General features: G+C 38.0%; 1 protein-coding gene across 2 annotated transcripts in view; it reads right to left on the bottom strand.

The window, feature by feature from the left end:
- NELL2 (neural EGFL like 2) overlaps nt 1–13,611 on the bottom strand; it is a 135,951-nt gene that overhangs the window by 50,448 nt on the left and 71,892 nt on the right. For both annotated transcript variants that reach the window (XM_064655844.1, XM_064655845.1), the window contains exon 13: nt 11,670–11,795. In XM_064655844.1, coding sequence (XP_064511914.1) covers nt 11,670–11,795 — 126 coding nt within the window. The remainder of the gene's footprint in view (nt 1–11,669; nt 11,796–13,611) is intronic.

Below are 13,611 nucleotides of genomic sequence, written 5' to 3'. Positions count from 1 at the left end.
AGAAAACCACTGACTTCAATACAGCATGGCCACATAAACTTAAATAACTGTTCCTTTTTAATAACTGTCTTGCTTCATACAGTAGCTCCAGTCTCTCACTGACCTTGGCTGGAGTCCCTCTGAGAACAGGCAACACTCTCCCAGCATGAGGCAATCACCAGCTGGCTCAGACATGATAGATGAGAGCCATCCAACTTCTCTCGCTTCTGGCTCGCTCAATGAGACAGCAGCAGATTCCCCATCTCCTTAGCCAGAAAGATCCTTATGACTTCAAACAAACTGTCCTCAAGGCTGCCTACTGTTTTTCCTGATCTTTGCAGTCTGCCACAGAAGGACGGGCCAGGGGATGTCCAGCTCTGAAAGGATGTCATGTTGCAGCTAGTTAATACTAGCCATCCTCTTGCTGCCATCATCATAATTCCCACAGACCACAACTACCATCCAGTACTGGGATGAATAGATGAAGTTTCAACCAGACAACATCCCCTTGTGTTCAGTCTCTTGGACTTAAACTCTTCAAAGAAAAATGGCAGTTGCTTGGTTGGTGGTAATTCTGGATGCAGTTCAGATCTAGATTGAAGTACCTAATATCCATGTTTGTCTTTCTGGGCAGGATTCTACTGCATAAAGACACACCGAGCTAACAGGTCAGATCCAGCCTGGTACCACATGGATATCCAAGACACTAGCAAAGGGTGTAATGCAAGGCTCTACAGGAGGACTGTAAAAGCACTTGGAGAACAAGTAGGACACACCGCAGCATCTAAAAAGTTACTAGACCTGTAACTGGGCAACCAGAACTTTGCTATAGACATCTAAATTCACATTTCACTCAGTGTCACCTCCAGAACTCAGTAATGCAAAATAGATATCTAACACAGGGTTGAGTTTCCCCCAGATAAGTGGCTCAAGCCCAACGAAAGAGGTAATTTATTCTGCTTGTATCCAGCAGAACTCAAAAATGCAAGACCTACAAGGTAGGTCTTAAATTGGATCTGCTAATCCTGTCTTGTGGATTGCCTAGAACCTGTAAACAGACAACTGAGTTGGATCCAGCTGAATCCTTGACCTCTGCTGATTATAATGCGAGTTTAGATGAAGAGATGTACATTGGGGTGTCTTAATTGCAAACTGAATTCCATCTCCTGTGTCAACGACAGTAAAATTCTAACATAAAGAGTCAATGTAATTAGCTATGGAATGAATAATTCATTCAGTGCTGTATGATTTGTCAGATTTTCTATTTTTACAATATACTGTGTTAATTTTGCTATACCCCTACAACTCTAGTTTCCAATCATATTGTACTGACACAGCACATAACTGCACTGTAGAAGCTGCCAAGGGACACAGGGTGATTTAAAGCTGCAGAGGGGTTCAGAACACCAAGAAGAGGAGGTACACTGAGTGTCTGTTGTAATACTGTGATATAAATATTGAGCAATGTTAATGTTTGGAAATATTGTAATTTCAGAATTTTTACATAAAAGAAAGATCTCACTCTTTTCTGAGTTAGTTTCAAACTGAGTATATTCTCAAGTTGGTATCCGTACTGCCTTTTATACATTGAAAAATTCCTCATCACACTAAGAATGCAAAATATTCCTCGTAAAACAAAATAATCAATTCTGATGTCTGCTTCTGCAGAAAGACAGATTTTAAACAGTATACAGAAACTGTAGAAATGCAAAATAGACCCTTGCTTTTGATATACTACCTTTTACCATCCTCTGTTCCTAAGGCTAATGGGGAATAGAGCTCTATGATGCATTGATAGATACAGATATATAGATATGCACACATACACCATACATATACATTTGGCAAAATAATGATTTCTCTTAAAGAATTAAGCATTCAATACTGAACATCACACATTTGTGTCTTTGTCAAGGGAATCCATTTTCTGTTTAACAAGTCAAATCATGTTCTACCAACGACTCTTTAAAAATGCGCTGGATTTTGATCAGCTGAGAAATCCATCCTGGTATAATTGCATAGCCAGATGAACAGTTGTCATGAACTGGGTCAGTAACCAAGGAGAAAATGGGATCTAAAAACTATCCTCTAGGAAAAAAAAATTCTCATTCCAAGCTGAAACAGCCTCCAAACTAAGTTGTGAAGGGTAACCTGATTCAATCCAAATAAAGTATAAATGAGTTCAGTTGTATAAGATACAGCAGATATATAAAAATGGTTTGCGTTGTTATCTTAGTAATGCAGTTGCATAGCAACAAGCTCAGTCTCAGTGATCATTCCTTTATTAGCTTTGTGAATTATCGTACAGCTAGAAAGTGGATATTGGAGAGAATTTATCCTGAAAGAAGATTGAGAGCTTCATGTATACTGACATACTATAAAGCAGAATGGAAACTGGGCCAAGTAATAGAAACCCAAATCAAATAGGCTTTGAGTTAAAATGCTCTATGCACAGAAGCTGACTTGTTTATTACTAATAGCAACACCAGTAGTATAGCTGGACACCACTGCCCCTGTGGAGTTTGGATTGCATGGTGTGATAATGCATTTGCATGCATGTTACTTCTACCATAATTGGGCAGGGGGGTGGGGGGTGTATCAACAAAATTAGAGACGGAGAGACAGATGGTTCATCTTGCCCACATCATTATATTCTCTGGTGCTTTGCTGACGAAAACATTTCCTTATTCAAGCTGTGGTATCATGCCATCACTATAGTGATGTTACAACCAGCCCCTGTCAGTATGCTTGTTTATTGCTCTGTCCCTTGCAGCATACTGCACAATCATTCTGTCTTTTTTTAAGCACAGTCAATGCTCAGCTGTTCTACAAGCTGCAGAACTTGAGGAAAACTTGAAATGTTGCTGAATTAATAAAAAATAAGTAAAGGGAAAAAATGGGACGAAATTAGCTTTTTTATTGTCATCATGTCTCATATTACAGTATTTTCAAGTAACCAAGCTGGGACACTATAAGCATATGACTACTCTGAGGTCACAAACTAATTTTGTAACTTCTTTGCAGCAGTGAAGGGTAAAGGGTATACAGCAGTGCTGAGTAAAGTTACATACTGAGGCCATATTTAGTCACTTATTAAAATGTGGTCTCATTTACCAATGCCCTAAGTACTATCAGCTCTTCAGGATGTCTTCTGGATGCATTTGTGTGTCTAAAAAAGCAGGCCTGAAAAACCAGGCCAATTTTATACTTTAATTAACTGGGGACAAGCATACAGCTTTAAACATAGAAGCTGGATGACTTCCATTCAGCTCTGGATTACATCAGTTTTACAGTAGCTTTTGTCCATGGAAACTCAGACAACCACATCACTCTTAGAAGAGGTTGGTGTAGGTGCTAAAACATAGCCCACATGCCTCACATGCCAGCTAGATTTTATTTATCACTTTAAATACAGAGAGGCATTCCTCTTCAGTTCTCAGAACTAATTTGTGGGAACTGAAATGTACAGCTTGAAACAAAAATAGCTAGCAATACATGATATTGTAAAATACCCACATTTCACAGCTAGCTGAAATCCTACCAATGTACACTGATGCAAAACCATTTTCCACGCCATGTCAGAACCCACCAATGAACTTGTCCCAAACATCTGATCAGATCTGTGCTCTAGGGAATAAAGATGGATTTTACCTTCAGTAACCTCACAAGAAATTCAACAAAACTTTCTCAAATATCCCTGCCATTAAGCATCACTTCTGCTGCACAGTACAGGAAAAAACCAGGAGATTTTCCAACTGTTTATGTCTCAAACAATTGATGGATTTACAAATCAAAAATGAACCAATGAAATCTGAACAGGAGCCCACAGGCAGATGCACTTTTATGAACTTGAGTTTCTAGATGCCAAGAGGAATCATTCATCCAAAGTGCGTCAGAGTACTATGTTAACAAAAACCCCCACGTGACAGGGAGTTTATTCCCACTCAAAAACAAATGCAGCTTGCAAGACCCAGAGGATAACAACTGAGCAGCCAACATTAATGACTGCATGGGAAAAAAAGGCCAAAAGATAGACAAAAGAGTATCAGATGCAGGACTGCTGATCGGACTAAGTATGGCAATGTGTTCTCTATACATTATGTCGAGGTGAATTTTTTCAGTCATCGCACAGTATCAATGAAGAGCAAAGAATATTGGTCAGATGTGAAAAACTAATGTCAAAAGGTACTGGCCACACACTGCAGGCTGATAATTTCCCCTACATTTCCCCCTTACTATTGAAATTCCCAAGTAATTATTAATTTGTATTATTGTATTAATTTGTATTATTGTTACCATAATTCCTACTTTTTGCACATTCATCACCATTATGCAGCTAAGTGTGTAGTTTTCTCCTTAAATCTTTTCCATATATCAAGTCAATCTCCCCAGACTCTTAATTATTTTAATGTTGGAATCCTTTCCAAATTGCAACAGATTTGTGATTTGATTTAATTTAATTTGCAAAATATGCAGAGCTGGCAGTATTCCCAAGAATTAACATTTCAGGTGTCACTCAGCTTGCTACCACCATGCTTCTCAGTAATTTATGTGGAAACAATTATTAGGACTTCAGTTTACTGTGAGAGGATATTGCAGAAAAAAAAATTAAATGATGCTGAAAGCATTGACACCATATTCAGAAAAATGTTGTTAGCAGAATCTCTGAGACTCACAAAGACTTAGGTAGGATGGGGTGGTGGAGGAGGGAGGTCTAGCAAGGTCCAGCTGGATACACCTAGTTAAAGTCTGGTGAATTCAACACGTTCTTCATTGCTTTGAGTAGGTCTTTCTATATGTCCAAGTCAAAAAGACTAAAGAACAGAGCCATGGGCTTTGAGAAACCTGATCTAGTGAAAGGTATTCCTGCCTATGGCACTGGAGTTGGAATTAGACGGTCTTTAAGGACCCTCCCAACCCAAACCATTCTATGATTCTAAAGAACTACTTCATCCCTTCTGTCTAGCTTGGCTCTGAAGAACAAACTCTCCAAATGTTCCAAACACAGTCATGATATATTATATAAAAATCTCTCACAATTTTTTTTAGAAATCATAAAAGAAACAAAGAAGTACAAATGTCATGGTACCAGGCTGTAATGCACAATAATGGCCTCACAGACTTAGAATCTTCACCTCGCTTGCCAAACCCTTTGGTTTCTTAGTTATTATTTTCTAAAAGCAAGCAGTAGGAAAAAATCAGCATGGCTCAGCTTAAGTGAAAATGAAAAGGAAAGACAAAGTAATCTGGAATGGATTTTGCAAAATGGTTATGAAAAAGGGTTACACTGTCTGCATATACTTAAAACACATATGTAAGTGCCCACCTCCATGTCTGGCAGTGGTCCCACACTGCTCAGCACTACTACAAGGATGGACATGGCTGCTCATGTGGCCAGACAAAGCTTGGAAGAAGTAGGCTGCAATTTGCAACCTGCCTGGTATGCTTTTAATAATTAATCAGTAAAAAATTCACATGTATTTCCTGCTGAAGTACAGTGCAATTGTAAAACTTCACTAGTGTCAGGGTAAAATGTTGTAGATTAATCACTTCTCTCAAAAAAAAAAAAAAGCCTCCAGAAAACCCCACAAAACACAAACAGGAAAAAAAACCCCAGAAACATGTAATACATAATTTAGTAAACCTCAGATTACAGCATGTACAAACATTAATTCAAAGATTCTGGCTTATATACTAACGCTTCTTATGTCCTTCTTACATTCAGTTATTTATCATTTTACCCAGCCAACAAATACAGGAACAGTCAACCGAATATACCATCCTAGGGTACTTATGAAGACCCCCAATGCCTGCCCCTCCAGCACCACTAAATGCGAAACATGAGACAGCCCCTGGGGAGGACAGTCTCTGTGTTACCTCCCGCACATCATCTCTGGGACTTCCACCCACAGGAGAGGCACTTCCATCAGTGCCACTGCCCCCTTTTATGCTGAATTGAAAACAAAAACTAAAACAAAAGCAAACAAACAAACAAAACCCCTCCCCCCAAAAAAACAACCCCAAAAACAAAGGTGGCCCACGATTTTGCACAGAAACAGGGTCTTAAAAATCATCTGTGGCACAAAAAATCCATGGCCTCTTCAGGCCTGGGTATGCATCTTCCTCTGCCTTAACACAGTCTAGGGAGGATGGATTAAGTCTCAAGGGATCTTCTTTCTCCTGCTCCATTTTTGTTGGGTTACTTAGATAGATGAGTGGTCCCCAGCCAGAAAACTAAAGACAACTGTTGAGACTAAACATGATTAACTATCCACTGGTGCTAGTCTGAACTCTTCAATGTTAGAGCCAAATGTGAAAAAGAGAGAGTTCTCATCTCTCATTTCCTAACTTCTCCCTTTTCCGTTAAAAAATAGTAATAAGTGGTGGAGGAAAAGATATGTACTGCACTGCTCAAACCGTTGCCACCAGCTGCAGATTACACAGCAGCCCAAAAGACTGGAATTGACACTGACTTCTTCCTTATTTCCAGAAGGAAAACTTTCTTTTTTCCAGGCAAGAAAACAGCCCATGTATTTTTATAATCTCATGCACAGTAAAGATGTGAGTGTTATTATTCCAGAAAATACTGAAGCATTCAGATTTGATCATAGCTAACTGTAATGGTGCAGCAGTACTGCTACACATATAAAACTACCCCAGCAGAGACTCATGCCATTTTCTGTCTTCCTTCCCCCAGTGCAACATCATTACATTTCAGGTTCTGGGAAGCAAAGTGGAAGGGGAATGAAACAATACCAATGTAAGATACCAACTCATGGTAGCCCAGGGCATATTTTTTATGCCTTTAATTTGCAGTTTCTTCACCCATTTGGCATATGGATGCAACTTAGGACCCATCTCTCCTCAGAGCTATGACTGATTTCTGAACATAAAAATCAGTCACGAACAACAGATTTCTGTGTAAATATCGTTGTGACTAATTCAATCTAAACCTGAGAATTTTGCTTCCAAGATGAATGCAAATAACGAAATCTGAAATTGATGTCTTCATTACATCCTTTGTCTTGAAAATAAAAATGTAATTCAGATCTATTGTAAAACTTGCAATAAAAATACCTGGACGAATGAAACCAGAGCTGTTTAGGAAGCAGCTATATGCTGCCTAAATCAGTCTTTTCTGTGCACAACTCTGATAGAGATGGATAGCACAGATTTCCTTTCAAATGTCTTGCACAGGAGAAAAACTCTTCAATGTCACTGATTTTATGTCTCTTTTCTATTTTGATCAATGACTGCTAAATTATATATGTGTTCATAGGATGGAACAATAAGGCATGTTATGTTAGTCTGCCAACAAGTTGTGTGGATGTCACTCATATCATAACCTGCCTAATCAGGGTCAGGTATAATTTCTCAACACCTCCTTCCTGTGCTTCAGCTGTCCTGTACAAACAGTGACATATTAATGCCGAGCTACAGATCATTTTCTTCCTGCTTAGTAACATTGCCAAGGATGTGCTACCAGAGCTTCTGGTCCAGTTTAAAGTGTCAGCTATTTTATGCACAGCTACAGTTCCATAACTGGATTCGATTACACAGCATTACTGGGAACTGTGACCTGAAACATATTTTAAAAATTTAACATTTAGTAACACACAGGGTCAATTGTCACTTGTTTGCCCTATTCTTGTTATTCATGAACTGGATTAAAAAAATGCCTCCTCTTGAGTTTCATTGATATTTCAGCTGACAAATTAAAGCCAGAATTGCCAATGAGGCAAACAGAAACTCACTCAGAACTTTAACTTCTGCAGAAGGCAAAAGAGGGTCGAATGATTACATTTATTGCAAACATTGACAAAACGCAAAGTGCATCAGACTCTCTGTACACAAGTACTAAGAGATTTGGACAGAACTGCATACTATATAACCACACCCATGTAGTCCTGGAGCCCTTGACAGTCTTTGTAGTATGCTTGCAGCTCCAAGGTGCCCCTAAAATACTCAGGATTGCCTTTGCACACAAGAGATGTCTGTGTGAGGCTTCTGCAGCATGGCTCTCATGAGTAGTTGGCAAGAGGCATCTCTATAACACCTTTCTGCAGTAGCTGAGAAGTGATGCTGTCAAAGCTGATGATTCCAGATATCTTGAAGGAAATAAAAAAAAGCAATGCATAATACCCACTTTTTGCACAAATTACATAAAACAGAGACTGTCCAATGGTATGAATGTAAACATATTTTGTATATTTGTGTTTGAATTGGTTTTAAAATACCATTTCTTTCACAGACACATTTCATACTTTTCATTTTTTGCCAGATATAAACACCATGTCTTTTTAAGGACTATGGGATACATCAATTATGCTGTGTAGTTTCGAAAATAAAACTGATTATTAGAACAAAAAAGAAATATAGAAAACAGAAAATTCTGTTAAGGACAGTGCACAGCCTTACTGTCACAGATATGCCAAGTTAAACAGGATATTCTTCACAAAACCTTTAAAAAATATCTCCTTAATGTCTGTCTCTTTGGTCTATCCTGATTGCTTTCCTTGTTACTGTCCTGCTTTCCTGCCAGATAAAAACACTTGGTTTATGCCCTTAATTTCAAGAACTAGCACGTTTATGATAAGAAAATTGAGCTTAACCAAAATAATTCCCAGTTGCAGTGAATAAACCATGAGCTTGTGATGCACAGTGAGGTGTGCTGAGCATAGACAAGTTGGTATCTCCATTCTCAAAGCGCAAAGATTTCTACTTGCTACAATTGTAAAAAGTAGATTAAGTTGGTGGACTTAAATAGGGCAAATGCAAGGTTGGCTGAAAAAGGTTGAGATCCCTAACATGCTCTACTGCCTTGATTCTCTAAACAAAACAGATTTGGAAAATATTTTTCCTTCTCAAGTCCTAGTTGTTAAGCCGAATGTCCTTAACACTCCACTGAAACGAAAATCAACCAACCAACTAACCAAAGACAATAAAGGCAATTATAGTGAGTTTTTCTTGTAAACTACTTGCTTTAAAATACCTCATTATGCTGTAAGAGAAAATCATTCTTATGAAACTTCTACTACACCTAATCATAAAAGTCTGGACTGAACCTTTTGGTCTGTCTGCAGGACAGCAAAGGATTGTCATTAGCATCATAAACTCGATTTCTCACTGTTATTTTGCACTGATTTATTAACATACACATATTTCAGCAATGTCTTTTGAACATGATCGGCTTTTCTCCTACACAGAGATTTTCCTGGTTCTCAGAACAGAGAATGGTTCTTCAAGAGAGACAATCCTAAGCAATCTAGTGGTTTAAAACTTCCATAAACTCCATGTTAAAGCCACAGCAACATACCCTCCTTACTTGTGTTCATTTTAACCCTCAGACTTATATCTGTCCAAATGAGTGCACATGAAAGTCTACAAAATCAGGAGCTTTAATAGATGGCCAAACTAGCAAAACTATGCTGAGGGATAAAAAAATTATAGCAGTCTCATGTACAAATATATACACTTGTCACCTGCTACAGTGCTATAATGTAAATGCTCTGTCACTCATACAGACTAAAGCACAGAATGCCATTTACTGATCTAAGTACATTACTTTAAATGTATCCTGTGTTTTCTTCAATTTTTGAGACATAACTAACTTTTCACTTACTAATTGTTTGGTGTAAATGTCATGTAAGAGTCTCATAAGTCTATATACTTCAGTAACTAACCAGTGTCTCCACTGGAGGTGCTAACACACTTTGTGGAACCAGAAAGAAAACAATTATTTTGTGACATATGCAGTTAATAATGTTAGGTTGCCATTTGTTGAAATTCTAACACCCAGCAGGGACTGTATCCTCATGATTGCCTTACAGTGTCCAAAATTCACTATAATTTAACTCCAGAAAAATTCTAGGTCCCAAATAACAGTGAGTGGTATTGCTCAGACATACAGAAAATCACTGCGGGAGTTACAGTTCAGCTGGTCTATCACGTCTTCAGATTTGAAACTATTTAATCTACTTTCCTTCCTTCTGCATTAACTTTTCCCAGCTTGGTTGAGGCAAAGGTGGAAAATAAATCATTTATTACATCACCCATCACACTGATTTCACAGGAAACTATTATTTACAAATGTGGAGCCAAATTCAGTTTGGAACGTAAGATCTATAATGGATTTCCAGCACATTTCACACAAGTTTGACTGTCCAGAGCTCTTGAACTACACTGAATTTCATAGCAGTACATTTCAGAAAATATGAAGAATGCAATGTGTGGAGTCTTGAGAAATACCTTTATTATATTTATAGGCACCAAATGTTCCTAGTAAGTTGTTGGTGATGGTTCACTATTTGCACTATCAGAACAGCAAGTTAAGGAAAGTCAAGCAGAAAGTCAAAGCAGAAAAGGTATCACAGGGATTTACATAAAGTCAGTCCTAAAATAATCCCAGTATTCACTCTTGGTAGGTAGTGAAACAATTTCTTTACTCAGCTGAGTGTGGAAGACATAAAAGAGTGATCAGAAACTTACTGATTGCTTCAGAAAGGACCTGTTGCAAGCAGCCTATAACTTGGTCCTTTAAGAACTGGGCTTACTGCAGTAAAACAGTGCTTGCCAGTGTATGTGAGATGAATGACAACTACAGATAAGATACTATGCACAAAAATAATATGTATGTGGTTTGAAATGCATGTCCCTGAGCACTGTGCATGTTTGGGCAAGCAAATCATACCAGTTGTGAAGAAGCTGTTTCTGCACCAAGACATATAACTGATGCTCAAAAATGCCAAGACACAACAGACAGAACTAAATACATTTGGAAGCTAACTTCAAGTGCTGCCTTCACATTCGGAATACACTCATCCATTTATAGCCAGCTACTGCAGGATAATATGAACTTCAAGACAGCTTTACTGAACAAATATAGCCTTTTATAGAAAGAGTTAATGTGTTCCCCTGTGCACAAAAAAATAGTGGTACTATTTTGTTCACATGCATTTTTGTTCACTGAGAAAACATGCCACATCATCAAATCATATTTCCTTTATCTGTCTAGAGGGAAAAAATGCATTCTCCCAGGAACACTTAGGATCAACCTGGCTCCGAAGACTGTTTGAAATGTTCAGTGTTCATTCCATAACTCTAAAATACCTTGCAATAAAAGAAGACTAGAAGACAGAAAGTCAGGATGAACCAAACACTTCCCCTAGAGCATCCACTGACGATACAGGTATAAGACCAACCATGCTGTCCACTGGTTCAAGGCAAGCAGAACTCCTGCCCTCTGACCTCAGGATTCACCTGGGGAACCTGAGCGAGCCAGGACAACACAGCCACTTCTAACATCATGCAAATTTAACACCATCAAAAGTTTGCAGTGGAGTCATTATACTCCAAGTTGAACTGGTATAAAACATAGTACTATTTCGGCTTGTTTATTTTTCCCTTCAGTCTCCTCCCTTCACCTTTTTGATTAGCACCCAAAACCACACAGAACTATGAAACACTCCAGACTGCCTTACAATTTCAGGTAAACAATATGATATACATATAATCTGTAAAATGAATAAGCTTTTCTGCATTGTATTTTTTAACTATTTTGGTGTCTATTCTGTTTAACATTTCATTTAGATGCTCTGTGACTTGAACAAAGACTAACTTTAGAAGAATCATATCAATGCTCTTAAAGACTATGACCCTGTTATTTCCATCCACAAATACACAGTTCTTACCTGTACATGAATAATCATCAATGCGTATATATCCTGTTTTGCAAACACACATAAAGGATCCTGGTGTATTTACACACATGGTATTCTCACGACAGTAATGCCGTCCTTCAGCACACTCATCAATATCTGTGAACAAGGCAAAGAGGAAAACAAGTAAAATTCAGCAGTGTTCTTTGCAATCTCTCTACACTGCAATTCACTTCCATCGGTAGTGGGATAAAGAGTTACTTAAATACCAATGCATTTTGGAAAGTTTTTTTGCTTTCTTCTTTTAAAAAAACTGCTTGAAGTGTTCAAACAACAGAAGCACCATGAGCTTTCTGTGAACAGCTGTTAGTGGAGTTACAAAGAAGATTACATTGGCTTACATCTTTCCTTTTGAAGTGCCTCTGATGTTGTCCCTATGATTTAAATAACAACAACAACAAAACCCAACAAACCAATATGGCAAACAGCAGACCAACTATCTCAGCACTGCAATGCTATCCATCACTCCACCCTGCACAGTCACTGCAGTCAGCAGTACACAAACACACAACTATATGCACACTATATGCCTTTGATCTAACGGGAACTGTTGTTTGGGAATAAACTGTAAGGAATATGGCAAGATCTGAAATGACACTGGAACTTAGTGTAAGTTTCTCTTAGAACTATAAAGTAGCCAACCAGTATTTTAATATACATAAACATATATATCTGTATACGTCTACATACATATGAGTATATAGATACATATAGACACCATATCTGAAAGGAACCTGAAAGGATCTCATTTATATAAATACCTGCTCTCACAGAAAAACTTGAAACTTGATAAAATACTTCCTGGGGCAGAATACCTGTTACAGTATAAAGTCCTAGAGCAAACTCCAGACATAAATCACTGCAGGCATAGACTTCAACACCTAATTGGGTTTGGTACTCTCTTGGGCTGCAAAATTAGACATATTTCTGGTAACAGGTAAGAAATGGTAAGACAGAGAAAGCACTACCAATAACAAAAAGAATTCTGCACAGTATTCTTACACTGCAAAGAAGAAAATCTATATTAATTTGGAAGTGCTCAGTAGCACACTGCTCCTGTAATACTAATGATACAGACATCATTGCTGAGACACTCTGTACACCTAGTTATATCGTCATGCAATGTGCCATTGAACCTTGTTACCAAAATATGCTAAAAATCAAAAGGGTGGATTGTTGGCTTGGGGGTTTTTTCCCTGCTCATTAGATTTGATTTCCTCCCTGTTTTCAATAGTGTTTCAGAGTTGAAAATAAAATCCCTGGATGGAAAAGTGTTTTGTTGCAGAGTCTAATGACAGTTCAAATCAATAGAATGTATATATAAACTCAAATCAGGGTTGACTTCTTAATGCTGTGATGCTACACGTCAACAGTGTTAAGTTCTGTATTTTACTTCTGCTTAGGTTGTATGCTTACCAATTCTCTCTCCCAATTCTTCTTATCTTCCCAGTGTCTTTAAATCAATAGCTATGTACCAACTCCACTCATTGCCTGCTCTTTTTTCATCCTTTATTTGCCTTCCAGTACAAAGCAATGTGATACACTGAATACTAGTGATTCTGTAGTAAGTTCTGCAGATTTCATTCAGTTTGGAAAAAACTTCTATTTTCCCCAGTTTCTCTGCCCACTGGATTCTGCTAGAGAAGCTGGGGATAATTGGCTACAAAACATGAAGGTGTCCACTGCAAATGCTGAGGGTGTTTAGCCATCCTCATACTACTTTGCACAAATTCAGTTCCTAAGAATTTCATGGCCTATATACTTCAACTGGTTTCCTCTCCTTCCTTTCCCTGAAAGATCTACAGGCATGAAAGAACCGCAACTCTATCAAGGTGCTGGCTTGGAAAAGGTAATTTTGCAATTTTTATGTACATGCATACATATACAAATGAACATGTATTTACAGTGAACACAG

Source organism: Pseudopipra pipra, chromosome 5, assembly GCF_036250125.1.
Source record: "Pseudopipra pipra isolate bDixPip1 chromosome 5, bDixPip1.hap1, whole genome shotgun sequence".
NCBI lineage: Eukaryota > Metazoa > Chordata > Aves > Passeriformes > Pipridae > Pseudopipra > Pseudopipra pipra.
Note: the sequence above shows the minus strand (reverse complement) of the source record. Positions and strands in the feature narration are given on the sequence as shown.